Raw genomic sequence first — 26,127 nt, forward strand, 5'->3', positions numbered from 1 at the left:
TGGATTTTCTATTCAGGTTGGAGAAAATCACCTCTGTGGAAAATCATTCATTTGTGAACTTTTGCCTTCTTTTAAATAAATGTGGGCTACCAAGCCCTTAGAAAATAGTTCCTGTCTGCTGTGGACTCACATTGCAGCGAAGACCTAGATTCTGCCATCAGTTTGCACACGTTATCCTCCACCTTATGTGACATGGGGTAGTTAGCTCTTAGGTGGAAAATGCATTGTTTTGGTGAGTCCACGGCAGACAAGAACTATTTTTTAAGGGCTTGGTAGCCCACTTTTATTTCAAAGAATGCAAAAGTTATGCCTGGAAATTTAAAGCAGTATTAAACCCAAAACTAAAAAATGTAATACACTCACAGACCACTTTACTAGGTACACCTGTTCAATTGCTTGGTAACACAAATTGCTAATCAGCCAATCACATTTCGGCTACTCAAAGCATTTCGGCATCTAGACATGGTGAATACAACTTGCTGGAGTTCAAACTGAGCACCAGAATAGGGAAGAAAGGGGATTTAAGTGACTTTGACCATGGCAAGGTTGATGGCACCAGATGGGATGGTCTGAGTATTTAAAAAGTGCTGATCTACTGGAAATTTCACGCACAACCATCACTAGGGGAATCGAGACTCATCAGACCAGGTAACATTTTTCCAATCTTCTATTGTCCAATTTTAGTGAGCCTGTGTGTATTGTAGCCTCTGTTTCCTGTTCTTAGCTGACAGGAGTGGCACACGCTGTGGTCTTCTGAGGCTGTAGCCCATCTGCTTCAAGTTTCAACGTGTTGTATGTTCAGAGATGGTATTCTGCATACCATGGTTGTAATGAGTGGATATTTGTGTTATTGTTGCCTTTCTGTCATCTTGAACCAGTCTGCCCATTCTCTTCTGACCTCTGACATCAACAAGGCATTTTTGTCCACACAATTGCCGCTCACTAGATATTTTCTCTTTTCCGGACCATTCTCTCTAAACCCTAGAGATAGTTATTTGTGAAAATCCCAGTAGATCAGCAGCTTTTGAAATGCTCAGACCAGCCTGTCTGGCACCAGCAACCATGCCACTTTCAAAGTCACTTAAATCCCTTTTCTTCCCCATTATGATGCTCAGTTTGAACTTCAGCAAGTCGTCTTCACCATGTCTAGATGCCTAAATTGCTTCCATGTGATTGGTTGATTAGCAATTTGTGTTACCTAGCAATTGAAAAGGTGTACTTAATAAAGTGGCCAGTGAGTGTATATTGCAGATTACCATTAATTAGATGTAGTGGTTGCATTAGTTTTTTTTTCTTTGTCTTTTTTCCCTCTGTTTTCACCTGCCCAGTAACACACCTCCTGTGTTAGTGAAACACAACTCTAAATAAATGAGTGCAGCAAGCACAGCAGACAGCAGCATTGTCAGTCCTGGGGGGAGGGTAGTGTTACATATACCAGCAGATTTAAGTACAATAACAAATTGAAGCCAAACTCCAGCTCACACTTTATAATCAAGATTTAGGAGATAAAGGTTTTATATAGAGTAAATAAATAAAAGTTGATCATTTTAATCACTCCTGCCATTGGTAAATGGATTGTCTCATCCATGTATACTGAAACATTCTGCTGGAGAGCTTGTGCTTCTGAAAACAGACTTACTGGCAGAATCACCAGATGTAAAATAGAAGGAAAGCCTAAATAAAGAAACTAATTCAGCCATCACATCTAAAAATTGGTTAGCTGTTATATAATAAATGGGTTTAATACTGCTCTAATGTTGAATACATAATAGCTCTGAAACTCTGCATTCTTCTTTTTAAAAACCAATAAATATATTGTAAAATATTTGCCCACATTTCTATACAGCAGAAGTATAGAAGAGCATCTTCATTACTTAGGCTGGTGTATTGAGAGCAGAGGCATATTTTTTGCCCATTTCCTATTAAAATACAGGACTAACAGTCATATAGATTAGAATCAATCATATATAGATTATAAATTAATCATATTTCTTGTGTAATGGATCAGATCTTTTGGGGAAACCACACATTGGGGAAGATTTACTAAGACTGGAGAGTGCAAAATCTGGTGCAGCTGTAAATGTTAGCCAATCAGCTACTAACTTCAGCTTGTTCAATTAAGCTCTGACAAAAAAAACTGCTGATTGGTTTGTACGCAGAGCTGCACCAGATTTTGCAATCTCCAGTTTTACTAAATCAACCCCACTGTGTATCAAAAAACATACAAAACAATAGATAAAAAAGTGGATCTGTAGATCCTAATCCAGGCAGGCATCACAGGGATGAATTAATTTGCCAGTGAAGTGTATTTCTCAATGTTAACTCATGCCCACAGGAAACTAACAATGCCCTTGTAATGCCTATGTGATGAAATGAATAGACATGCAAACTGTTTCATACTTTCAATGTCACATTAATTTATAAAATCTTCATTACTCTTGAAACTTGGCTGTCATAAATAGCAGTGAGATTTATATCTTCATTTTATGGCACTGGAACATTTTCACACCTAAGACATAGTGTGCAAAGCAGCCAGATAGGTTGAACAACTCCAATGTAGCCTCTGGCTACCTAAAAAAATGTTTGCATATCATTAGCTTTTGCAAGTGGAGAAATATCATTGCTTTTTACCTATTCTTCTATCAATTCTTCATCTAGCGCTTCAATCTTTACTGCAAACATATGACATTTACATTAATACTCAATTTTTTACAGTGCTAGCATAAAAAATCAGATTAGATTACTTTGGAGATTACAGTGCTAGATTAATGTAGATGTCAGTCTTTTGCCTTTCCCAAAGAAAATGTATTTGATGTAGATTGATAAAGCTGTTTACTAGTTTACAAGTCAGGCAAAGAGCATTGATTGTGTGTATATGTGTGTATATGTCATTAGCCCAGTTCCTTCCCCTTTTTAACCAGTTGGTCACGTTGCTCTTTCCAACGCTAAGACCCCTTTCAGACGGGACGGACCCATCAGCAAATCCGCCTGCTCAGCAGGAGATATCTCCTCTGATCCACGCTGAGCAGGCGGATGACAGATGAGCAGGCGGATGACAGGTCTGTGTCTGCTCCACTGCTGCAGAGCAGACACAGCCCGCTGACTTCTATGGGACGGTCAGATGGAAATGGACTGTTTGTCCATTTCCACCCAACTGTCATCCGTTCCGATCCACTGGACGGATGAGGAACGGATTCCCATCCATCTCTTTTTGGCGTACAGGATCGGATTGGATACTGGCGGGTCCGCTGACACCTGCCAGTTTATAGAAGTCTATGGATTGTTACATAGTTAGTCTGGCTGAAAAAATACAGAAGTTCAATCATAAAACAAAACAAAGTTATAATCCTACACCCACAGATGATCCAGAGGAAGGCAATATACCCAGCAAAGCATGATCCAATTTGCTACTGCAGGGGAAAAGATTCCTTCCTGATCTCCTGTGAGGCAATCGGATATTCCCTGAATCAACTTTACCTATAGATGTTAGTAACCAGTTATATTCTGTGTATCCAAGAAGGAATTCAGGCCATTTTTATAGCAATCCACTGAGCTGGCCAGAACCAACTCTTGAGGGAGTCTATTCCACATTTTCACAGCTCTTACTGTGAAGAAACCGTTCCGTCTTTGGAGATTAAATTTGTTTTCCTTTCTTGCTCCCTTGTCCTCTGTGATGACCTCAGTTTGAATAACTCTACACCAAGGTCACTATATGAACCTCTGATGTATTTATACATGGTAATCATATCCCCCCTTAATCTCCTTTTCTCAAGAGAGAATACATTCAGTTCCTCTAATCTTTCCTCATAGCTGAGCTCCTCCATGCCTCTTGTCAGTTTGGTTGCCCTTCTCTTTACTTATAGTCCTCGAGTCCTCTCTATAGTCCCCCATCCACGCCAGAGTTGAAAAGTTGAAAACATTTTGAAGCCTGGTGATACAGGAGGCTAAACAATAAAAAACAAAAAGAGAAGTTTAAACAAAAAATTACTCAGGTGGTAACTAACCCTTCAACTACCAAAGACATCTCCTTTCTCCACAGTTCTTCCATTCTAGGTAGGTCCTGTGATAATTTTAAGCCTCATTTATACCAACCTCAGTAAGGCTTTTACATCTTAGCTGATGCACAACCCTTGCTAGAGTGTAATGTGGTAAGAGAACACGCTGTCTATGATAGCCCTGCAGAAGCTGAGGAAGACTTGTTTAGCAACATTGCCCCTTGTCAGCTTCCTCAGGATATATACCTATTGGTGTGATCTAACCTCTAGGTAGGATGCATCCAATTATCATGATCTCCTCTGTAAGATTTGTTTCTAAGAAACTACCTCCACCCTACCAATGCCAACCAGCACTTTCTTCATAAAGTATTTTATTACTTCCTTAGTCCTTTTCATATTTAGCTCCAGTCTATTTTGCTTACACCAACCTACCAAGCCCTCTGTCTCCTGCTAATACATAGCCTCATGGCCTTCCCTTAGTCTCCTGATGACAGTTATGTTGTCTGCAAATGTTATCCCTGCAACCAGAGACATAACAACAGAAGTAGTGCTGTTAATCTAGAAACTAGTAGGCAGGACTAGTCGTGGCCAGCTGCTGATTGACAAGCTACAGGCTTATGCACACTAAAAGCCAGGGCCCCTGCAAGAATTCAGCAACTCTGCTATTAATTCAGGCCCAGTGTAGCATTGGTGCCATCACATATATTGGCATTAGGTGGACTTCACTGGCAGTTTCAACAGGTATTTGTGGAACTTTGTATAGGGGCTACAGCAGATGCATTTATAATTAGGTGCTGCAGCATATATTTTTTTTAAAAGATACCATTGCTCTCTTTTAAAGGTAGTAAAACAGTCAACACAATTAAACCCTGGCAACCAGGACAGCATTGTAGGTATGCTTACTGCTTTTTCCAAATGTCTGCACAGTTCTTGGAGTAACATTTCAGGTAACCTCTAGAGCTGTCCTTAGGTTTACTGTAGCATATCTTTTATCTTTGTTAAGTTATTTGCCAAGGCCACTGCACATCTGGAAAAATGCAAAAATTATTTTTGCCTTTTAAAATGTTGGCATTGATTTTGTGATTATAGGAGACAGACCATCACATTTAGTAGTCTGTTTGAGGAAGTTAGTTCAAAGACCTGTCATGTGTCCAAAAAAGTAAGAAATCTGAAATAAAGTGAGCATGTTCATCAGCAAGTCATTCAAAATTTTGCTCAAGGTGATTTGTGAGTTTTTTGCGCAAACCTGCTCTACCAGAAAACTCAGCCCCTTGTTTTTTTAAGTCACAAAAATGATAACGGTTTTGAGAAATGTTTTATTTAGGCTACCTATGGCTCTATTTTGTTTTTTCATCATTCTATAATAATCTGTATTTGCAAATGTGGATAGGAAAGGGTGAACAATAAAGATAAAGTGAATAGGGCAGGAAATGTCATAGCTTTTAGGGCCATGGAATGTACTGGCAGTGGCTAAATAATAGAGTTGGAAGTTCACTGGGAATTATTAATTTGTTCAAATGGACACATTTTCTTAACTTCACTTTCAACACACACAAAGTAACAGTGTTCCCCTCAAAATCCCCCAACTACATAATTTGAAAAACAAATGCAGTATGTTTCTGCTGAATATCAGATTCTCTGTATATAGTGGCTCTGTTAAAGTGTACCTATGGTCAAAATACGAAGTCATATATGCTTTTGCATATCATATTTCAGTTATTTCTAGTCTGCTCCCACTTACATCTAAACTCCTCGAGCGCCTCGTCTACACCCGCCTATGCTCTCACCTCAACAACAACAACCTCCTCGATCCCCTACAGTCTGGCTTCCGCCCCCTACACTCCACCGAAACCGCCTTACTCAAACTCTCCAACGACCTTCTAACCGCCAAAGCTAATGGCCACTATTCAGTGCTCCTACTCCTTGACCTCTCTGCGGCCTTCGACACAGTTGACCACCCCCTCCTCCTCAAAATACTACACTCCCTCGGCCTCAGAGATTCTGCTCTCTCCTGGCTCTCATCCTACCTGTCACAACGCTCTTTCAGCGTTACCTATAATGCTACCACCTCCCCCTCACTCCCCCTCTCTGTTGGGGTCCCTCAAGGCTCTGTCCTTGGGCCCCTTCTCTTCTCCATCTACACCTCCTCCCTTGGCCAACTCATACACTCTCACGGCTTCAACTACCACCTCTATGCCGACGACACACAAATCTATCTCTCAACCCCCCACCTCACCCCCTCGGTCTCTGCCCAAATCACACACCTACTGAGCGACATATCAGATTGGATGTCGCTCCACTTCCTTAAACTGAATCTCTCCAAAACCGAGCTCCTTGTCTTCCCCCCAGCCCGAACCCCACCCCCCATTGACTTCTACATCACATCCAACAACGCCAATATCAAACCCGCTCTGCAGGCCAGAGTACTTGGTGTCATTCTGGACTCCAACCTATCCTTCCAGCCCCAAGTCCAATCTTTAACAAACTCGTGCAGACTCCACCTCCGCAATATCGCCAAAATCCGCACGTTCCTAACCCCAGAAACCACTAAGCAGCTCATCCACTCCCTCATCATATCACGACTCGACTACTGCAACTCCCTCCTCACTGGCCTGCCTCGCCGCTGGCTATCCCCGCTTCAGTCCATCCTGAATACGGCTGCCAGACTCATTCACCTTTCCAACCGCTCCATTTCCGCCACCCCCCTCTGCCAATCCCTCCACTGGCTTCCGATTGCGCAACGGATCAAATTTAAAATCCTAACACTGACGTACAAAGCTGTCCACCATACTGCCCCGAACTACATCACTGACCTAATATCCAAGTACCGCCCAGCACGCACACTCCGCTCCTCACAAGACCTCCTTCTCTCTAGTTCCCTGGTCTCCTCCTCCCATGCCCGCCTCCAGGACTTCTCCAGGGTGTCACCCATCCTCTGGAACTCCCTTCCCCAACCCATCAGATTATCACCTACTCTCCTCTCCTTTAGGCGCACCCTGAAAACCCATCTCTTCAGGGAAGCCTACCTCACCCCCTGCTAACTTGCTGACCTCCTCCACTCTTCCTACCACTCCATCCCCCACAACTATCTCCTCCTGTACCACTATCCCATCCCTTCTAGATTGTAAGCTCGAAAGAGCAGGGCCCTCGATCCCCTCATGTTTTGCATTGTATTGGTATTGTTCTGTCACATGTTCTGTCCCCCTTTGTAATGTACAGCGCTGAGTGAACTATTGGCGCTTTATAAATACTGTATAATAATAATAAATAATACTCCTTAAACTGAAAAATCTTGTAGTTTGTAAACTCACTTTGTAAAGCTCCTCACACATTTACTTCAATTAAATCTGTGACACCCATGCACTATACCCTGCCACGTGTTACACATTTCACAGTGCCTGCCTACTAAACTTGGCAGCACAGTGGCTAAATGGTTAGCACTTCCACCTGGCAGTATTAGGGTCGTTGGTTCAAATCCTAGCCATGGCACCAGGAGTTTGCATGTTCTCCCTCTGCCTGCGTGGGTTTCCTCCAGTTACTCCCACACTCCAAAGACATGTTGGTAGGTTAATTGGCTCCTGTCTAAATTTGCCCTCATATGTGTATGTATGAATGTAAGTTAGGGACCTTAGAATGTACACCCCTTGAGGGTTAGAGACTGATGTGAATGTACAATATATATGTAAAGCACTGCGTAAATTGACAGCGCTATACAAGTACCTGAAATAAATAAATAATCAAATAAATACAGAGGTGCTGAGAGGAGGACTTTCAGAATGCCTAGTCAGTAAGGGAATCACAGTTTGCAGGCACCAAGGTACCAAGGGATATGTAGTAATAGAAATTCAAAAGCAAACAGCAGAAGAGAAGCTGCAAAGTATGAAGGGTATCCAGGGAGCTGTGGAAAGAGTTTTCAAATAAGCTTTTTTTTGATTGCCAAAAATAACTATTGTTTGTATTGCTATTACAATGCTGATGTTATGGAAAAGAAAATGTATATTGTGACTATATCTCCTTTAAATAAACAAGATATATCTGTGCTCAAATCCCAATGACTAGTACATGCATTTATCCATCAGGTGCTAAAGGGGTGTAACCACATATTAACACTAGAAGAGTAGAACTGGCCATAGAGGGATTACTTTGACACAGCTGGCCACTTAAACATGTATTACAATATGCGTGAACTAAATATCCCTATTTATTGCACAGTCTGCTTGAAAGGGTATATACCAGTGTGCAGACGGTCCTTCAGAATTTCTATATCTCCTTTAATTCTTACATTTTCAGAAAAGCAACTATTACAGACCTATAACTGGATACTTTCTGTATAATTAATGTCAAACATTTTACAAATAAGCACACTATTTATGTTATTCATTCAAAGTTCCAGAATCTCTCTTTTAACATACCTTGAAGTATTTTTCTCTTTTTAAAAGAAAAAAGAGAAAAGAGAAAACTTGCAAAACTGAAAACATTGTTTTTAGAGATGAGCTGGTTGAAAAAAGAATGTGTTGGGAAGCTGTTGTATTTAACAGCCAGAGTTCCTACCCCATGCTGGAGGCTACAATTGCTTGACTTGTGAATGCAGTACTATCTCTGGGGAGGACACTCATCTGCAGCATTACACACACCCTGACCTGCCTGCCCCAGAGCTAGCACCATTCCCAGGATTTGGGCGATCACAGCCTCCAGTATTAGATTTGAACCTTTGTTGAGGCATTATAAAAGACATCCTAATGGGTTCCCATTTAGTGGTATATCTTTTCTGTTTCACAGTATGCTACTATATATTGACTTAACTGGATCATCAAAGCCCTTTACTTTTTCATTCCTGTTTCATTACACGTTTTTAAACAATGCCTGGCTAATATAAAGAGATTGCATGAAATAAATGAAGAATTCCCTACAGCAGACATTTATATTGTAAACTGCTCACTTAAAGGGAATGTATAGTATTTTTAATTATTTTTAGATATAGTATATATATGAGAAACATATCAGCTTCATATAAATACTTTTATAAATGTTTGTTAGTTAATATTTAAAAATATGCATACACGTATAGTTTGTACTTATGTATGCAAATGGAACAAAACAACTTGGTCATTAACTACTTCCCGCCCACCCTATCGTAATATGATGGCCGGGTGAACCTCCCGTCCCTCCGGGATGGCGTCATATGACATCCTTCCTGGATAGCACTTTACGCATGCCCGCAGGGCCGCGCTGTGGCTAGATCTGTCACCAAGTGTGTACCTCGGACCGTTGCCAGTACCATGTGACCTGCTGTGGCCAATCACAGCTATTCACAACAAAAAAAACTGAATGAATTGATTTCATTCAGTTAAATGCTTGCTTATAGCAAGAAAAAGTATTTGCTATAAGCAATCAAATTGTGTAAAAAAAAAAAACAATACTGATCACTTCCCCAAAGTAGTACAATGTTACTATGGTAACATTATACTACCTTGGTCATAGTCCAATATGAAAAAATAATCTTAAAAAAAATTGAAAAAAATGTAATTAAAAAAAAATCGAAAAAAATGTATAACTTTTTTTTTTCATACTGTCACCAGTCGGTGTCCCTGATCACTGCAACACCAGTTATTTGATGACGCTGTACTGAACTGGTGACAGTATGTAAGAACAAAATTGTGAAAATAATTTTTTTCATTTCTCCATTTTCTAAAAAATTATGACAACAAAATTACAACTTCAAAAAACTCACCATGCCTCTTATGAAATACATCTGACTGTCTACTTTGCAAAAAGGGGTTATTTGGGGGATATCTGTACTGTTCTGAGATTTTTGGGCCTCAAGAAATTAGATTGGCCATCGGTACTTCAGGATTAATCGATTTTCAGATATATCCCATAGTTTGTGAACTCTATAACTTTCCTACAGACTAAATAAGAAATACTTATTTTGGTTATTTTCACCAAATACATGTAGTAGAATACATCTTGGCCTAAATTTATGAAGAACAATTATTTATTTGCAAACTTTTATAACAGAAACAAAGAACCATGTTTTTTTTTTCAACATTTTAGGTCTTTTTTTGTTAATTTAGCAAAAAATACAAACCCCAGTGGTGATTAAATACCACCAAAAGAAAGCTCTAGTTGTGTGAACATAATTATAAAAATTTAGTTTGGGTACAGTGTTGCATGAACTCGCAATTATCATTCAGAGTGTGAGAGCGCTGAAACCTGAAACTTGGCCTGGGCAGGAAGGGGGTAAAAGTGCCCGGTATTGAAGTGGTTAACAGGGATGAGCTGTGTGATGTGTTCTGGCCCTAATTCAAACCCACCTAAGGGAGCCTGCCAGGAAGCCATCATTGTACTGGGCCAATAATAAGTGTCTGAGGCATTCCCTGTCCTACAGCTGCACAAATACATGCCTCACATATGTACGACTGCAGGGCGAGGAATGCCCTAGCTGTAGATGATTGGCCCAGTACAATGATTGCTTCCTGGTGGGTTCACTCAGGTGGGTTCATACTAATATTATTATTATGCTGGATATTTAGAGCGCCAACAGCTTGCACAGCATTTTACAATCTAAAGGCAGACAGTACAGTTACAATACAGTAAAATTTAAGGGTTAAGAGGGCCCTGCTTATAAGAGCTTACAATTTATTAGGGTGGGACAAGTGGTGCAAAAGATTCAAATTGTGGGGGATGAGCTGCTGGAAGTGTTAAAAGTTCAGTTATTAGTTGGAGGCATGATAGGCTTCCCTGAAGAGATGAGTTTTCAGGGATCGCCTAAAGGTGGCCAAAGTAAGAGATAGCAGAACAGATTGAGGTAGAGAGTTTCAGAGGTTGGGAGAGGCTCTGGAAAAGTCCTGGAGATGAGCATGGGAGGAGAAGGCAAAACAGCTTTAGAGTAGAAGGTTTTGAGAGGAACAAAGAAGGCGGTTTGGGTGATATTTGGAGACAAGTTTGGTAATGTAGCTCGGGGCAAAGTTGCGGATGGCTTGGCATGTTGTTAGTATTTTGAATTTATCTGCTAGGTAGTCGGAAGCCAATGGAGAGATTGGCAGAGAAACGGGGGACACTGAGTGGTTGGTAAGGTAGATGAGTCTGGTAGCAGCATTCATGATAGACTGAAGAGGGGATAGCCTATATAGAGGTAGGCCTATGAGAAGGGAGTTGTAATAATCAAGGCGAGAGATAACAGATACTAGGATCTGAACACATTTGGAGTCACCCCTAATCATTACATATGCACGTTTTGCTTCCTTCTCTGCTGTGCTCCACAATGTTGGTGCTTTACTGCATCTTTTCACAATGCAAGTCTATCAGTTATTATATAATTGTTGAAAAAATTTACTCTCTGTAGCTTACATCTTATATTTGTAGTTGTTAAAGCGGTAGCAAACTCACAAAAAAAAAAGATGGGCGTCCTGCAATTAATAGCATGATATGCTAGTGTGCACTGCATACTAGCACAATATGACAGACTTACCTTTTTACCTTGCCACTGCTGCAGGTGCTTCCAGTCTTCCTTCCAGGTTCACGCTCTCTGGACTTTTGAATGGCTGGGCTGCGATATCAGTCCCGCTCATGTGCACAGGAGTCACGATTGTAGCATAGTGCTCTCCTCATTGACGCTAGATTCATTGTGCACCGAATGCAGAATACACCGTGCATGCTCTGGTGACATCATCAGCTGTAGCAACTGTGAATATCTCCTAAATGATGCAGATTTAGGAGATATTCAGTGTACCTAAAGGTAGGATTTATTGTAAAAACTAAAACAAAAACAACCTGCACCACAAAAACTATGTGAAAAATTTGAAAGTGAATGCTGCTGTGCCTTGATAAGAATCAAAAAGATTGATAAAAATAAAAAAATCAGTGAAACAATAAAACAGTGGAAAACATGAAATTAATCAAAAGTAATCAAACACAAATCATAATAAATTCTGTGGTTATAAAATAAATGTCCAAAACCACCAAAATGAAAAAAATATAAAATTTGTGTCCAAATGCAAAAAGTGATGAAACCAAAAACAAATAAAGCCCCCTTTAAACATGCAAATAGTGCTCCAAAAATTTTTTTTAGGATAAGTATAATAGAGAAAAGACTCCACGGATCCACACCTTCCTGTGTATACTGATGTATTCCGCATTCACCAGAGATAAGAATAAATTGCACTTTATGGATACAATATTATTCTCCAATTCCCGGGGAAATCCTCTCCATAGCCTTCTCCATATACAAGAGCTTCCTTACATCCAACTTCAAAAGGTATTTCCCTTCATCACGATGTGTTATATAGGAAGACAAAGGAGAAACAATAGTGCAATATTGCAAAGACTTTTAATTGAATAAAATTGTGCTCAATCTATTCACATTATAATTTAAAATAAGTCACCAATTGACAAAATCCTCCAAAACAGACTTCCCAGCGTAAAACGGATTCCAGAAAGTAAACCAAACTGGCAGTATCTGATATGACGTCACAAGCTCAACATAGGAAACTGGAAGTAAGTCTGTCTGAAGCGTTTCACCCCTCCTCCAGGGCGTTATCAAAGACCTAAAAAAAAAATTGGAGCACTATTTGCATGTTTAAAAAGGACTTTCTCTGTTTTTGGTTTCATCAATTTTTGTATTTGGACACAAATTTTACATTGTTTTCATTTTGGTGGTTTTGGACATTTATTTTATAACCACAGCATTTATTATGATTTGTGTATAACTACTTTTGATAAATTTCATGTTTTGCACTGTTTTATTGTTTCACTGATTTCAAGGATTTATTGTAAGCTTACCTGTAGGTATAGGTTAAAAAAAAGAGTTTACTGTTGTTTTAAGAATGGAGGGGGTGTGACTGCTAATGGAATGCATGCGTAGTGACCAATCTACAAATACTATATGTAATGCAATAACTAAAATATGACAGAGCAGACATAAAAACATGGAAAAGGCATGTTTAAATATTTTTTTTAACAGGTTCAAGACTGTAGCCTGCAATGTTTCTCAGCACAAGCTTCCGTGCTGACAGAACATTAATGTTTCCTTTCACAGCTGGGAGCACACAGCTCTGCATGATACTAGCTGAGACTGTGCTGTCATTGACACATCCCTGTCTCTGCTAATGAGTGTGGTTCCTGATCATGCAATCACTATGTCAGATTCAACATGGTGATCACATAACGTATGTAATAAACAAACCTTACAGGCAGCAGCTGTCAGCGTATCTCTCTCTTTGTGTCCTTTCGGTGCGCAGAGAAAGAACACTTTTTTTTATAAAGAGGGCAGTACAGTGTGTAAAAAATATGCACATCATATTAAAATATAGAAAACAATTATATTTAATAAAACATTGTACCAAATAAAACATTTTTTTACAGTGTGTCAACCACTTAAGTCAATGAGCCTTTGCCCCACTCCTCTAACTCCCAGAGCATTTTTCTTGTCTTGGAGTCATGTTTCCATACCTTATACCTTTTAACATTTGAAGTCTGCCATCATGTGTTGCACATTTTATTTCTTATCAGAGAATGCTTCAATAAAATAGAAGATTTAGATACATATATTTTTATTTATTAGGTTTTTATTTGGAAGAAATAGAAACAAATGTAAAAAAAAAAGGTTTTCCTTGGCTGTTCCAAATCTACTTTTAAGTAATTTATGCAGCCCCAGATATATACCCCAAAATATAACCACTCATGTCTGTTGATTAACCACTTGCCTACCAGGCACTTATACCCCCTTCATGCCCAGGCCAATTTTAAGCTGTCGCACTTTGAATGACAATTGCGCAGTCTTGCAACAATATACCCATATGAAATTTTTATCTTTTTTTTCTCACAAATATATTGTAGCTTTCTTTTGGTGGTATTTAATCATCACTGGGTGTTTCCTTTTTTGCACTATAAACAAAAAAAGAGCAAACAATGTGAAAAATAAAAGTTTTATTTGTTGCTATTATAACATTTTGCAAACAGGTAATTTTTCTCCTTCACTGATGTGTGATGATGAGGCTGAACTGAGAGGCAGCACTGTTGGGCAGTGATAGGCAGCACTGATGGGCACTGATGAGGTGGCACGGATAGGCGGCACTGATGATGCTGTACTGATATGCAGCAATGATGGGCACTGATAGGCGGCACTGATGGGCAGCACTGATGGGCACTGACTGATGTCACTGACTGGCAGTAATGATGGACACTGATTGACGGCACAGCTGGGCATGTCTGCTGGATGGCACTGGTGGGTGGCACTGCTGGGCACTGGTGGGTGGCACTGCTGGGCACTGGTGGGTGGCACTGCTGGGCACTGGTGGGTGGCACTGCTGGGCACAGGTGGGTGGCACTGCTGGGCACTGATCATCAGTACCCTGATGATCAGTGTCGATCTGTTCTCTGACAATTGCCGGTTATCAGCAGTACTTTCCTCATGCTGTGACAGCTTGAGGAAAGTGCAGCCAATAACCAGCAACTGTATTTACCTGGTGATCTGCTGTGTCATTGGATACAGCTGATCACGTGGTAAAATACAGCTGTGATTGGCCTTTTACCACACCACGTGATCATGGAGATCACCGGGTGCATGCCACTGGGGGAGGACACGTTCTCAGAGGATGTCATATGATGCCCTTCCAGAATTGGACACCCATGCTGTAGTCGTGATTCGGCTATAGCGCAGTTATTTTCCAGATAATAGTGAATTTTTTGTTTAAAGTAGCCGACTAGTGGAGCTCAAAGTGAACATGTGGGTTTCATTTTGCGAGAGTTCATACCCCTTTTGATGCTACATTGAATCACATGGAAAAAAATAACTTGTTTGTGTAAATGTTTAGTATAACTTTAAGAAGTCTGGGTTTAGTGGACAGAGACACGAGTATACTGATGGCTTGTGCATACTGGGCAAACATACAGCAATGGCCTTTCATTAAAGAAAGGGTTAAGGGAAAAGCAGCAATAATAACTGAAAACATCTTTCTGAAAATACACTATAACTTCCATTCCATTTACAAAACCAGAGAGTGCAAAATTAGTTGCAACTCTTTATAGAAACCAATCCAGGTTCCCAGGTTGTATTGTCAAAGCTTAATGGAACAAGTTGAAGTTAGAAGCTGATTGGCTATCATGTACAGCTGCACCAGATTTTACACTCTCCAGTTTTAGTAAATCAACCCTATTGTCTGCAATTATGGACTAATTCACTTTCTAGTGGTTAGCTGAAGGGTTTAACAGCCTTGGGAAAAAAAGAAACAACTTTGGTGTAAGTGGTAAGTATCATAACAGCAGTAAAGCTTAGTACAATGAAGAAAAGGAATACTGCTCAGGTAAAACAATCAATGTGAAACCCAACACAGGTGCAGACCCTGGCTCGCCACCACACCAATATGGAAAAGCAGAAGGGTTTGGCCGCACACCTAAGATTTGATGAAAAACTGAAAATATTTATTAATCCATAAAGACACACAAATAGCACCAGGACAATGCTAGCTGTTAACGCATTTCACACGGTTACGTTATGACTAAGCTTGTGACCGTGTGAAATGCAGTAACAGCTGGGATTGTCCTGGTGCTATTTGTGTCTCTATAGATTAATAAATATTTTTCACTTTTTCATCAAATCTCTGGTGTGTGGTCAAACCCTTCTTTTTCCAGTAAAGCCTAGTACACTCGATCAGAAAATTGTACGAAAAATACCACTTTTGAAGCGATCATACGACAATCTGACCGTTATTGCACAGCTTTCATCTGAAATTATGTGAAGGGACAAACATGAACATTTTTCTCATATGATACCAGATCGTATGATTTTCATTTAATAAGTACAGTTTTCTTCCAAAAATACAATTCAAATACATTACATCACTTCTGAATTTTCTTTCTGCTGTACAAGAATTTTCGTAACTTTAGTAATCTCTTCACTTTCGATATTGGACTAGCATGCAAAAAAAATGGATGATCATTTGTCCACTATCCTCATCGTGTGTATGGGGCTTAAGTATAATTTTGTTTGGATGGGGTTAATAGTACTGAACAGTATTGATATATGAGGGTACCATTGTTTACTGTGCAATTTCTTTTGAAGGTGAGAGCTGCTTTCAAACACAAAACAAAGGTGTGGTCACTCACTAGTAGCTCCATTCGCAACATCAATGTGAAGCCTTTCAACTCTGATGTGGTAAGTACAGTTATTAGATTTTGTAGGGCACAGCGGCAACTGTCATGTGGGTCATTCATTCTTTTACTACTGTAGCTGGATAAAAGCAATTACAAAGTGGAGAGATTACATAAAACACTGTGAGGAAAAGTAAACTCTAAATGAAATGATAGGAATGTTTACAAGAATAGCAAATAAAACAGTTTTTTTTGGGGGGGGGGGTTGTGGAAACCGTACTCCCACCAAGCTAGATCTAGTCCAGTGAGATTAGGATACTGAAAACAATGTGCTTTCTAAAAAAAATCATACAAGATGAGAACAATACAAAATTTGAAAACAATCCAATTCAATGTTTGCAGCATGGAAATTGAAACATTTAGGGCAATGTCTGCCATGCTGGCAGAAAAAAAAATGTAATATTTTGCTGTGACTAACGCAGTTCAGCATTATATCTATTATGGGGTTCATTTACTAAAGGCAAACAGGCAGTTCATTTTATATGGGAAATTGCACCGTGCAAGGGAATTTTCCCTAGAGTTTAGGTAATGTGGGGAAATGCCACTTTGCAAGGAATGCCCAATCACATGCATGAAAAACTAAAAAAAGATTGCATTTTGAACATGAATGGATGATGAAAGTCAGAAGAGCTTCACTTCATTCATTAAGTTCTGGGGGCAAATTCCCTTGCAGTCTATTTGGTTTTAGTAAATCAGCCTCTATCTGAGTTTATTTTTCCAGCCAGCTCCAAATCTCTCATGAATTTTGATTAGTTGTGTCTTAGAAATCTCTAACATAGTCTAAGGGAGCGAATGTTATTTTGTAGGGCGTTTTGTAGCGCTTGTACTATAAGCAAGCTATTGTAAAAGAAAGAACATGGAAGGCCAGTAGATATTGGAAACATGTATAAATGCTAAAATTAAAAAGGTAAATACATAAATAATTGCTTATTCTCTGTAACCGCTCTGACACACAATAACTTTTTTAAAGAAAAGGTGCTGGGTTATCCCTTACTTAAAATTTTTGGTCCTTGGGACTCAGCAAGCCAGGGGCAAAACCTTTTATAGGTTGTTCCATATTTCTGGGGGCAAACCTACAAAGTGTTTGGCCAAAAACCCCTCCATGGAAGCATACCTGTGATAAGCTTTGCCTTAGACTCCTGCCTCAGAACCAGTGAATATATAAAAATAAAAAATTATTAAGGTACCCCCAGCATTCTCCTTTTTTTCCTCATACCTTATGGTCAGTGAATGCAAGTTGGTCGTCCTTACCTCTGCCTCGAGCAGCTTCCACCTGGGTTCATACCTATGATAAGCTCCACCTTAGACTCCTCCCTCTGGACCAGTGAATATATAAAAAGAAAGGATTAAGATACCCCCAGCATTCTCCTTTTTTTCCTCATACCTTATGGTCAGTGAATGTAAGTCGGCCGTCCTTACCTCTGCCTCGAGCAGCTTCCACCTGGGTTCAGCCTCTCCCAGTCACAGTCCCTACTCTTGGGCAGCTAAAGGCTCTGATAATGTAGGGAGTCCCTTCTGGGGGTCTTTTGGGATATTAGTCGCTCATCCTGAAGCACTGTATCTGCCAACTGGTTCATGGCTTTCGCTGGGGCTTAAGACAGAGGGAGCAGCTATACCTGTCCTTTCTCTATGACTTCCCATGCACTTCTTCTCTGTTCTTCTAACTTGCTGCCTTTCTTGGTCTGGCTATCTCTCCCCGGGTGTTTGTCTCCCCTGCTTTCTTAGAGCTGGCACTCTACCAACTCCGGCCTTTTGAAAGTCCTGGCATCTTCTTGGCCGCAGTGCGCATGCAAGGATGACCGCCGAGTCTAAGCTGGCTGGCGGGGTCCTAGGGTCACTGGTTCACGCATGCGCGGTGTGGCTTGACATTATGGTCGCCATCTTGACTGTGGGCAAACAGACTATTTTTGCCCTTACTTGAATTAAATGTTTTTTCCTTCCAGGATGGGGGAGGAGTTTGTTTTCCTTTACCCTGCCCTTTCCACTATTTATTCCCGGCAGCTTTAGTGTGGCTGCGAGTGGCTTCGGTGCAGGTTGGCCTTGCTGAGAGCTCCTGGAAGTATCGCCAGTATTCGCCGACGGTAAGTCTTTTTTTTCTCTTCCTCTTTCTTTTCCGTTTGTCCTCTCTTTTCTTTTTTTCTCTCCCTCTATACCTCTTCCTTTTTCCCATGCACTCTCTTTTATCATTTCCTCCCCCCCCCCAAAGAAAAAAATGGAAGGAAGGTGAGGAAGGGGGATGGGAGAGAGGGAGACACAGTAATCTAAATCCTTTCCTTGTCCTATAGCTGCTCTTTTTGTCCCCTGCTTAAAATGAGCCATTTGCTGCTCGAACAAAACCCTCCTCTACTTCAAAGGTAAGGGCCTCCGTCTGGGTAAGTGAAAAAGAAAAAAAAAAGAGTGTGCTTATGCTGGTATATTTATGTATTTCAGCCCTGTACACTAGAAAAGAGGACATCCAGGCACCATGAGGAATCCAAGGGCAGCCCGAGCCAAGCTCATTCTTCCAAGTCCAGATACTGTTCGACTGGGGCTCGTTCTTCTGCCAAAAGACAACGTTCCGCACTTTCCCCAAGCCCTAGGCCTCAAAAATGCCAGGCATGTGAAGCCTCCTTTCTACCAGGCAAACTAGTCTGCAGAGACTGTTTCAGGGATTATGCAGCGGAAAGAGGTGCAGAGAGCGAGCAGGTTAAGGACCTACTAAAAAAAGTTGTCAAAGATTCACTAGCAGAACTTGTAGCAGCTAATCCATCACAGCTATCATCACATATTCCTCAAGAGGAGGAATCAGATGCATTACTACCATGCCCATCCTCGGGCGAACCCTCTCATACAATAGCGGACCAGCCATCTAAACAATCTGGAGAAGAAGATTCCTCCGATGAATCAGATCCTTCAGGCTTTTTTTTTTCCCTGGTTCAGCCTTATGTCCAGGCAGTCAAGCTTGCCATTGGCTGGGAGGAAGCTGATTCCCTAGCAAGGAAATCAAAGAGCTACTTCCCATTTCTTAAAAAACAAATCGCCTAATTTCCTCTGATGGATGAAATCAGGGGAGTCATAGAAGGGGAATGGAAGAGGACAGAAAAAAGATTTTCAATCAATCACCTGGTCAAGCTATCTCCGCTTTCTGAAGCAGACTCCAGAACGTTGGATGGTCCACTGGATGCAGCGGTGGTCCACGTAGCAAAAAACATAACATTGCCTATGGATGACTCAACCTCGTTTAAAGAACCCCTAGACAGACAAATGGATCTTGACCTAAAGAGGGCCTATCAGATGGCCGGAAATGCCTGCATGCCAGCAATTGCACTGACATCTGTCTCCAATGCTTTGCGAGTATGGACAGACAACATACAGGTGGCTATCCATCAGGGAGTTCCCACGGAAGACATAGTCAAGGCTTTGGGTGAGCTCAAGCTCTCGGCTGACTTTATTGGTGAAGCAGCTATCGATATAATAAGATCTTCTGCAAGATCAATGCTGCATGCTGTAATGGCAAGTCGGTCCTTATGGTTGAAGCCATGGGTGGCTGACATGGCATCAAAACAAAATTGGTGTAAAATCCCTTTTGATGGTCAATCACTGTTTGGAGAGAGGCTGGAAAGGCCATTTCCTGTGTTACCGTACCAGGGGATTTACCTCAAAATTTCAGCAGTTCAGTAGCAGAGATTACAGGCAGTTCAGACAGAGCAGAGACTCAAGGAAGGCCTGGAGAAGCACACAATCAACTTTTTTGAGGACCCACAAACAAAAGACTCTACCTAACCTTCAGGACACTGCCAAGTCCTTTTGATGCCAGGCCATCCCAGGCGATCCGAGTAGGTGCCAGACTGAGGCATTTTGCCAAGGTTTAGATGCAAAGATGTCAGGATCCCTGGCTGGTCTCGACAGTCCAGTTCAGACACTTCTGGGCTTTCTCATGCTGGCCATCTCACGACTTCTTCACCCCCACAAGAATACAAGAGTCTCCTCAGAAGAGAGATGTACTTCTGCAGTTTCTGGATTCCCTACAGGCACAGCAGGCAGTAATACCCATTCCTCCATCAAAGAGGTCAAAAGTTTTTAATCCAACCTATTTCTGGTACCCAAAAGGAATGGCGGTTGGAGACCCGTAATGAACCTCAAGAAATTAAACCACTACATACTCTTGTAGAGCTTCAAGATGGAATCGCTGCAGACTATTATCCACGCCGTTCAACCCGGGGATTGGATGCTGTCAGTGGACCTTCAAGATGTGTACTCATACCCATATTCCCACCGTTTCAGAAATATCTGAGGTTTTCAGTTGGCCAGATTCATCTGCAATTCCATAGTTTGCCCTTCAGTCTATTTACTTCTCCCAGAGTCTTCACGAAAGTGCTGATCGCAGTCCTAGACCCACTATGGGAGGTTGGGCTCAGGGTATATCACTACCTGAATGATGTCCTACTACTAGCAAAGAATCCAGCCCAACTAACAGAACACAGGGAAGTTCTGATTTCCACACTAGTTAGAATTCAGATGGGTGATAAATCAAACAAAAAGTCAACTTATCCCAACAAAGCAAATGATTTATCTAGGCGCCCTGTTTGACACTTCCAAGGGGTCAGTGTCCTTTCCCCCTCAGAAAATGACAGCCATCATTCGGAAGATGAAGAAAGTAAGGACACAGTCTCATATGACAGCCTGAGTCTGATAGGGGTGATGTTGGCATGTATCCCAATGGTTCCATGGGCCCACTGGTACCTGAGACACTTTCAATTAGAAATTCTAAGACAATAGAACAAACTGTATCTATCCCAGCCCACACGTTTGACAAGACTAATGCGCAGGGGACTATGATGAAGGACGAAGAGAGAAATGCTTACAAGACAGCGTCCATTGGGCTATCTCTCCTGGACCATAGTTACCACAGACACCAGTGCGATCGGCTGGGGGGGAACATTGCGACCAGGTGTCAGTTCAAGGAAGATAAGTTTTTCAAACAACAAGAATCATCTCAAATATTCTGGAAATTCGAGCAGCTTTTCTCACTCTGATAGCCCTGGAGTTTCAAATCAAATGCAAGCCAGTCCTTCTCTGAATGGACAACAGGGCAGCAGTTTCATACATCCAGCATCGGGGGGGACTCACAGCAGGTCCTTATTGAGAGAAGTGAACCCCATCATCCTTTGGGCAGAAAGGAATTTAATGGATCTAACTGCAGTCTATCTGCCAGGCCATCTAAATACGAAGGCGGAGCTTTTGTCCCGAAAGTTTGTGGATCCCAACGAATGGTCTCTACATCCCAAAATATTTGATTGGATCATGAATCTATGGGGTCTTCCCAATCTGGATCTCTTTGCCACAGCAGACAACTCCAAGGTGCCGAGGTTCATTTCATGCCTGCCTCACCCCCAGGCAGAAGCAATAGATGCACTCTCAAGTCCGTGGGCATGCAACATGGATAGCAGTCTGTACTGGCTGAGACATCCATGGTTTCCTGTAGCGGTGGCTCTCAGTGTTCGCTCACCAATAAAAATCCCACTCATACCTTTTCTTCTGTGTCAGAATCAACACACACATCCGAATCCTCACAAATTGAATATTCACATATGGTTATTGAAAGGCAGAGGTTCCAGGCCCTAGGATAATCTTTGGAGGTTATTTTGACTCTACTCAAAGCCAAAAAACTCTCTACAATTAATATGTATGACAAGGTTTGGAACAAGTTTAAAGCCTTTTCAGCTAGCAGGAGCTTCAATCCAGATCTGCCCTCCACTTCTCAGCTTTTGGACTTCCTCCAGGCAGGCCTGAACCTAGGTTTAGGTCTAAGCACCTTAAAGGTGCAGGTGGCAGCGATCTCAGCGGCAACAGACAAGAAGTGGGCTGAAGATTCGCTTGTGGTCCAATTCTTCAAAGGTGTTAAAAAGATATGTCCACCCATCAAAAGAGCTTTTCCCACTTGGGGACTGTCTGTAGTTCTAGAGGCTTTATCCAACCAACCCTTTTCTCCATACAAATCAGCCTCTTTGTGGAATCTGACTCTAAAAATGGCCTTTCTAATAGCAGTATCATCTGGTAAAAGAGTGTCAGAACTTCAAGCCCTAGGGGCGGAAGAGGACCACATTACTTTCTACCCAGATAGGGTGAAACTCAGAACACTGAGCTGATTCATTCCAAAGGTCTCTTTATTTTCCAATCTTTCAGAACCATGGGCGCTGCCAACCTTTTCAGACCCGGAATCGGGTACCTTCCATGAGCTTGACGCCGCCAGTGTGTTAAGGTGTTATCTTCAGGCTACAGCATCCTTCAGGAATTTGTCTAATCTATTTGTCATCCCTTGGGGCAAAAGCAAGGGAAAGGAGGCTTCTTCAAGAACTATTGCTTCATGGATAGTCAGGTTTGGAACCCTCCACCTCAATCAGGGCACATTCGACCAGGTCTGTCTCTGCTTCATGGGCAGACAGGTCAAATGTATCCATCGAGACCATCTGCAGAGCAGTTACGTGGTCATCCCAACACACATTTATGAGGCACTACAGAGTGGACCCAGGGGCTCTCTCATCTGTGGAGTTCGGCAGACAAGCTACCAGGGTGGCTGTTGCCTGTTCAAAATGATAATCTTCCTACCTTTCGATTAAAACTTTTTTCTAAGCATAATCCCACCCATTTCAGCTAGTTATATATCACAGGTATGCTGCCATGGAGGCACCAGGAAAACAGAAAATTGTACCATACTTTACCGTAATTTTCCTTTTCTGGTGCCTATCCATGGCAGCATACAATCCCGCCCTTGGTATTCTATATGACAGTGAATGCTGGGGGTACCTTAATCCTTTCTTTTTATATATTCACTGGTCCTGAGGGAGGAGTCTAAGGGGGAGCTTATTAAAGGTATGCTGCCATGGATAGGCACCAGGAAAGGAAAATTACAGTAAGTATGGTACAATTTTCTGTTTTATAGGTTGTTCCATATTTCTGGGGGCAAACCTGCAAAGTGTTTGGCCAAAAGTTCACCAAACTTAGTGAAGCTCAGGGATTCACTGCAAACCTATTGTAGAAGCAAACCTCAACTGCATCCCTTTTCCCATAGTGCAAATGACAGAGCTTCTTTCTTTTTTGCTTTTTCTTTGATGTTTGTTAAAGCTGCCTATCATTGTCAAGGAATGCACTGCATGTGCAGGGTCGTCTTTAATATTTATTGGACCCTGGGCAAACATTTTCAAGGGCTCCCATGCAATTTTGCTCTCCACCTGCTCTGAGACATTCATAAAATAGCCGCTAGACTCAAAATCAGTTTACTTAGCAGATCAGGCAGCAATTGCAATTGGTTGATGGAGGTTACAGCATATCATTACAGCTCACTGAGTGGTTGGTAGATGTTAGAGCACACATTAGGCCAACTGATTAGTTACTAGAGGTTACAGCACATGATTTCTGCTTGCTGATTGATTGCTAGAGGTTACTGCACATCATTACTGCTCACTGATTGGCTGCTAGAGATTACTGCCCTTCATTATTGCTCACTGATTGGTTGCTAGAGAGTACAGCAGATCACTGCTGTTCACTGATTGGTTACTAGAGGTTACTGCACATTATTACTGCTCACTGATTGGTTGCTATTGGTTACTGTGCATCATTACCACTTACTGATTGCTATAGGTTACAGTTCATCATTACAGCTCACTTATTGGTTGCCAGAGGTTACAGCACTTAATCACATCTCACAGATTGGTTGCTGAAGGTTACAGCACATCATCTCCTCCCTGCCTGCACACCATGGACTGGGAAGGTGATGTGACCCAGTAATAAACAGAAAACTCCTAGGGATTCTAGGACTCCTGAAATCAGTGGCAGTGCTGGGGGGAGGGTGTGATCAGTGGCAGTGATGGGTGGTTGATGGGATCAGTGGCAGTGGTAGGGGGATGATATCAGTGGCAGTGGTGGGGGGATGGGATCACTGGCAGTGGTGGGGGAATGGGATCAGTGGTAGTGGTGGGGGAATGGGATAAATGGCAATGCTGGGGGATGGGATGATTGACAGTGCTGGTGGGGGAATGGGATCAGTGGCAGTGCTTGGGTGGATGGTATCAGTGGCAGTGCTGGATGGGGAGGGGAGGTGACATTTCTACATCAACTACCAATGTAAGAGGGGAGTTACACTGACCACCAGTGTAAAGACAATTCTACACTTACCACCAATGTAAAGGGAAATTTACACTGACTTCCAATGTAATGGGGAATTTGCACTGACAACCAATGTAATGAAAGATTTACACTGACAACAAATGTAATGGGGGATTTTACACCAACAATCAATACATTTCTACACTGGCCACCAATGTAAGGGGGAATTACATTGACCACTAATTTAAGGGGGGCTCCCCTACATGGAACTGCAATGTAAAGGAGGATCCGACACTGACCACAAATACAAGTTAGGAAACACATGCAAAATCGCTTTCCTGACGCCACAGAAATGTGCTGCCCTTGATGCTCATACAGTATGCTCCAAATTCCAGTCATTAATGAAGATTCCATTTTCTGCGGAATCATCCTTTATTGTTTGTTGGTTTTTATATGTAGCTTTATTGTTACTTTTAATTGTTGGTTGCTTCACTTAATATAGTTTTAATCAGCAATGCTCAGTGACATGCTACAGCCATGAATATATTGTTTATTCTTTATTCACATGTATGATGCTAGAATGTGAAAGGTTTGTCTTGTGAGGGAATAATTGGCATCTTATGTTACATGGACAGCTTTGTTTGTCTTCCAGATGAATGGGAACAGAGCCAATACATCTCCAACCAAGATGAATACGTGGGACAAAAGCAGCAATTCTGCCAACCGAATTGATTTGTCTGCAGTCTGATCATAAGAGGGATTTTGCCAAGAAAAAATAATCACTGGAGGCCTTCATGTATATGTTTGTCTTCTCTCATGCAGCTAAAGGCTCCTTCTCCTCCCTTTTAATAATCATAAGTATCTTCTGCCATGTTTTACCACAGGGAGGGTTTTAGTTTTCTAGCCTGAAGAAACCAATTTGTCTTCAAGCAGACAACTTCAAAGACACAGCTCTAAACAACTGTTGCTGACCATGGCAGTAAGTGCCAGGATGCCTAGGAGACTGTCTTGTGCTACATATCAACAAAACACCATGAAAAATAAAATGATGTTATATTGTGCAATACACTTTCATATAAAACTAATTATTGCAGGATTACTTTCCTGTGACTTTTATGAAAGACAGTTCACAGCTTTCTTTGACAAATCCTCCTTACATGCACCAGATCTTGGAAAGACTCTGTAATGAAAAAACATTGTTTTGTTTATCTGTGCTCTGCTGACTATCCTCTTCTTTCCATTAATTTATGAAACACTTGTATTGGCAGACAGGTAATACGTCGGGGGATCTTTTGAAGTAAACAGTTTTCTTTTCTGTACTTTAGCACTGTGAATAAACTGGTACCATGACCACCAACATGTTACATCTTTACAAAAGACGAAGTGTCTTGGTGAGACACAAAAGCTTTTATCTGCTGTTATCTTATGAGTTTTCTCAACCATAGACTTAGTTGAGAAGTAATTTAAAGTGGGTGGCTACTGCTCTTATCTTTTAGGTAAAAGGAAACTAGTATTTCTTCGATTAAATTTCACCTAAACTGAGCAGAGTAAGGTTTTGTTGTGTATATTACATATATTGTTTTTAATCTGGGCATTTTGTAAATTGTTACTAATGATTGTAGAAGAGATTATTTACTCTGTATGAAAAAAATCCCTGGTTTATTGGAAAACAAATTTTTGACTCAACAAATTGACTTAACTCTGGTTCACACTGGTGCAACATGTGATTTACAAATTGCACCTGAAATCACATCTAATGTATTTCTGTGGCACTGTCTTAATCAGTTCAATTTTAAGTAGCTCAATTTCAAGAATAGTTCATGCACTACTTTTTCCGATTTCATTGCGACTTGTATTGACTTCTGTTAAATGAAGTCGCAAACCGCAGTGAAAACGG

General features: G+C 41.2%; 1 protein-coding gene and 1 pseudogene across 2 annotated transcripts in view; both read left to right on the forward strand.

The window, feature by feature from the left end:
• Window positions 1-25,587, forward strand: part of ADGRD1 (adhesion G protein-coupled receptor D1) — an 827,296-nt gene extending 801,709 nt beyond the window's left edge. For both annotated transcript variants that reach the window (XM_089653751.1, XM_089653752.1), the window contains 2 exons: window positions 16,057-16,149; window positions 24,883-25,587. In XM_089653751.1, coding sequence (XP_089509877.1) covers window positions 16,057-16,149; window positions 24,883-24,978 — 189 coding nt within the window. In that variant the 3' untranslated portion in view covers window positions 24,979-25,587. The remainder of the gene's footprint in view (window positions 1-16,056; window positions 16,150-24,882) is intronic.
• LOC149445567 (uncharacterized) lies at window positions 17,941-19,935 on the forward strand (annotated as a pseudogene).
• Window positions 25,588-26,127: the final 540 nt, after the last annotated feature.

Source organism: Staurois parvus, unplaced genomic scaffold (genome assembly GCF_062004578.1).
Source record: "Staurois parvus isolate SC_StPar_1 unplaced genomic scaffold, SC_StPar_1.0 ptg000719l, whole genome shotgun sequence".
NCBI lineage: Eukaryota > Metazoa > Chordata > Amphibia > Anura > Ranidae > Staurois > Staurois parvus.